This window comes from Beta vulgaris, chromosome 6, assembly GCF_026745355.1.
Source record: "Beta vulgaris subsp. vulgaris cultivar EL10 chromosome 6, EL10.2, whole genome shotgun sequence".
NCBI classification, from domain to species: domain Eukaryota; kingdom Viridiplantae; phylum Streptophyta; class Magnoliopsida; order Caryophyllales; family Amaranthaceae; genus Beta; species Beta vulgaris.
Genome location: NC_079207.1, coordinates 955,467 through 958,557, shown reverse-complemented (window position 1 = coordinate 958,557; position 3,091 = coordinate 955,467). Strand labels below are relative to the sequence as shown.

General features: G+C 29.5%; 1 protein-coding gene across 2 annotated transcripts; it reads left to right on the top strand.

Annotated features, from left to right (window-relative positions):
* The first annotated feature begins 1,293 nt into the window (after nucleotides 1–1,293).
* On the top strand, nucleotides 1,294–2,173 carry LOC125498285 (uncharacterized). 2 transcript variants are annotated; one of them, XM_048646286.2, is made up of 2 exons: nucleotides 1,294–1,814; nucleotides 1,913–2,173. In XM_048646286.2, the coding sequence occupies exons 1-2, from the start codon at nucleotides 1,535–1,537 to the stop codon at nucleotides 1,924–1,926; spliced, it is 294 nt and encodes a 97-aa protein (XP_048502243.1). In that variant the 5' UTR covers nucleotides 1,294–1,534; the 3' UTR covers nucleotides 1,927–2,173. The 2 variants fall into 2 exon arrangements, with proteins under 2 accessions (XP_048502243.1, XP_048502242.1); XM_048646285.2 differs by having other exon boundaries at nucleotides 1,905–2,173.
* Nucleotides 2,174–3,091: the final 918 nt, after the last annotated feature.

The following is a 3,091-nucleotide window of genomic DNA, read 5'->3' as shown; positions in this document are numbered from 1 at the left end:
TAACAATAACAACCATAAGTTAAGTAAAATAGTGTGTGTGTGCAATTAATATGTGGGTAATAACGAAAAACCAATAAAAACACTATATTGATTATCGTGATGTTAGTGTATTCTCTTAGTCAATTCTTATTTCGACTAATCAACTGCGTAAAACCACCCTAATGAGTAAAGGAGTAGAGCGACTCTTCATATGTTTTAATATTATATATCATAATTCATAACCAACAACAATAATAACGAGTAGAAGATCAATTCAAAACTTCATATAAAGGATTTATTATTATAGTAATACAAATACGAAGAGGAATAATCAATAACAATAACAATAACAATAACAATAATAATAACAATAAATAGTATAACAAATGATAATCATACATTCATAGATTTACAACGACGGTTCATATGACTATATGAGGCCTACGTGATTATAACACGGGTTCATATGTTGCATAATATTAATAATAGTAAATTATATCCCTAAATCATTACCCCGTATAAAAGCTAACTATAACTTATTAAAAGTGACATCAATAAGTTAATTGCTAACAAGTACTTACTAGTTACTAAATATAGTATTTGTGGTATTATCTTAACTTTGTATATATATGTGACTATAAAGAAACTATTTTATCAATAGGCTTAAATGTATTAAGACGATTATAATATTGGAACCATTAATAGTGAATACGTGATTTATTAAACAAGTATGAGGAGTACCGACTCTTAATATGCTTTAATAGTACAACTACCGATAATATAATGAGAATTATATATTAACTACGAAAATACGATCAATTACTAGATTTATATAAAATATAAATGACTCGATTATGGTACGCATTACGATTCCAAATAATAATAATAATAAAATAACACGATAACAACAACAACAACAACAACAACAACAACAACAACAATAATAATAACAATAATAATATGTTAATTAATAAATGATAGTTATGGCTTAAATACTAATCATAATAATTTCAATAAAAATAATCAAAATTTCAATTTAAAGTTAGTAAGTTACTAAACCAAGACAATAATTAGTAAGATTATAACTTATAAGAATAGAAGATTATCAATCATGTGTGCTAGGTCATCAATCCATGTGTTAGAGCATTCTCTTTTCCCATTGGTCAAGAAATAATATAATGGATCATGAATTAGAACCCTTTGATTTAAGAAAGATCAAAATCTAACCATCAATCTCTAAAACCCATTTTCATTTCTTCCATCTATCCTCTCTAAAACCCTAATCCCCACCCCTCTCAATCTTTCATCTGCCCACCGGCCTCCTCATCTCATTCTCTAATTCTCTAATTCTCTAAAACTCTTAATCCTTCAACTCCATTGCTTCAGATCTTTTTTTTTTTTTTTTTTAAAATCCATCACTTTACAATGATCACTATCTATGAGTCTCTCTCATCAATTTCTGATTCTCATCATCGCCGGAATGTTTGTTAAGTTGAGAGTCTTGTTGTTGCCATTGAAGGAGGACCATCTTGTGATTGTTGTTGTATAATTGGTTATGGATTTCTTTAAAGTAAGAAGGTTTAAGAAAGCTCGTAAGCCCAAATCACAGGAAGATCTAGAGGAGAAGCCGATTCCACACCCGGAGGAACCAAACAATGAGACTAATAATGTTTCTGGAAAATCAGTTGCTATGGATGCTCCCACAGATATGGACGATGATGATGATGATTTCATCACAAATGAGGTGAAGAGGAGATTGAAAGAATTGAGGACAAATATGATCTCCCTTTTCGATTTTGATTTTTCTTCCCTTCTTGCTTCATTGTTGTTGGATGGTAAGTTACTCTTTAGCTCTCGTTAATTATGGAGTATCAACTTTGGTTTTGAGAATTTTGTCTTTCTTTATTTTTTTTCTAATTTTCCAGATCTAAAGACCAGGTTATGTAGAAGATTTGAGCTAGAAGTTGAAGAAACATCTTTCTTGCAAATTTTTAAGTGAAGAATGAAGATGCAATTTCAAGCACTGAATTATTTTTTTTTTGCCCAAATTTCTGTAAATTACTGAATTGTAGATTCATTTCTTTAATTTTCTAGATGTAAAGTTAAACAATCAATTCAATTCAAATTTGCTGTAACTTTTACTTCATTGTATATGCTTTAACTTTTACTTCAATAAGAATGAATTTCATATTCATATGTTGTTCTTTAGTATAGGGTTATGAAAGTTTGAAATATTATTTGGTAGCAAATTTGGTAGAATATTAAATGGGATAATTTGGTAGAAAAAATGGAGAAATTTTAGTAGAATACTAAAATGGATTATAATTTTGGAGTATAACCAGATATTTTTTAATATTATTTGAAAATGAGGATATTGGGTAATTAAATGAAAATATAAACAAGTACATATTCAAAATTCTTAAATTAAATTAAATGTAATTTAATTATTTATTTTATTTAAATATTAAATATAAAAAGTTTTATAAATTAACATATTTAAATGATTTTGTAGATATAAAAAAATATTGAATTTTAATAATATCTTGCTCATTACGGTCGGGTTCGGGTTTGAAAGCAGGTCTGTCTGAACAGGTCAGGATATAATCTTGCCAGGTGCCGATCAGGTCTGGGTAATCCCAGGTCAGGTTTCGGTCAGGTTTGGAGATTGACCCTCACAGGTCGAACCAGGTTCAAGTCAGGTCAGAATCAGGTTGACCCAGCGGTCAGATCTGTTTCTGACACCACTACATATACTTTCACGTCATACTATATCGCTATATCTCATTTAACTTACTAAAATCAGGTAAAGTTTTCATAACCTGCTAGAGGGTCCACTCTCTTTAATTTTATTTTTTTTTTATATAAGAAAGTAAGAAACGTAGCCTTTTTTCACCACACAACTTTTAGATTGATACCTTAATGGTCCCCATATCTTTTCTCTCTTGAATGTTGACAAGACAAGCATAGCACTTACGAGGAATTGGATACAGAACAAGCAACATCCTTGACTTATTGTCTTTGGCTTTTCCAATTTGAGTAAAAGAGGTTTTCTTCCATCAATCTCACCATCAAGTTTGATCATGAATCATGATGCTATAGGTGGCATTTGCAT

What these genes read in the sequence shown, in the direction of transcription:
- LOC125498285 (XM_048646285.2), top strand. Translation starts at nt 1,535, where the DNA reads ATGGATTTCTTTAAAGTAAGAAGGTTTAAGAAAGCTCGTAAGCCCAAA. An exon ending in TGCTTCATTGTTGTTGGATG is followed by an intron (nt 1,815 to 1,904) that starts GTAAGTTACTCT and finishes CTAATTTTCCAG; the next exon opens with ATCTAAAGACCAGGTTATGT.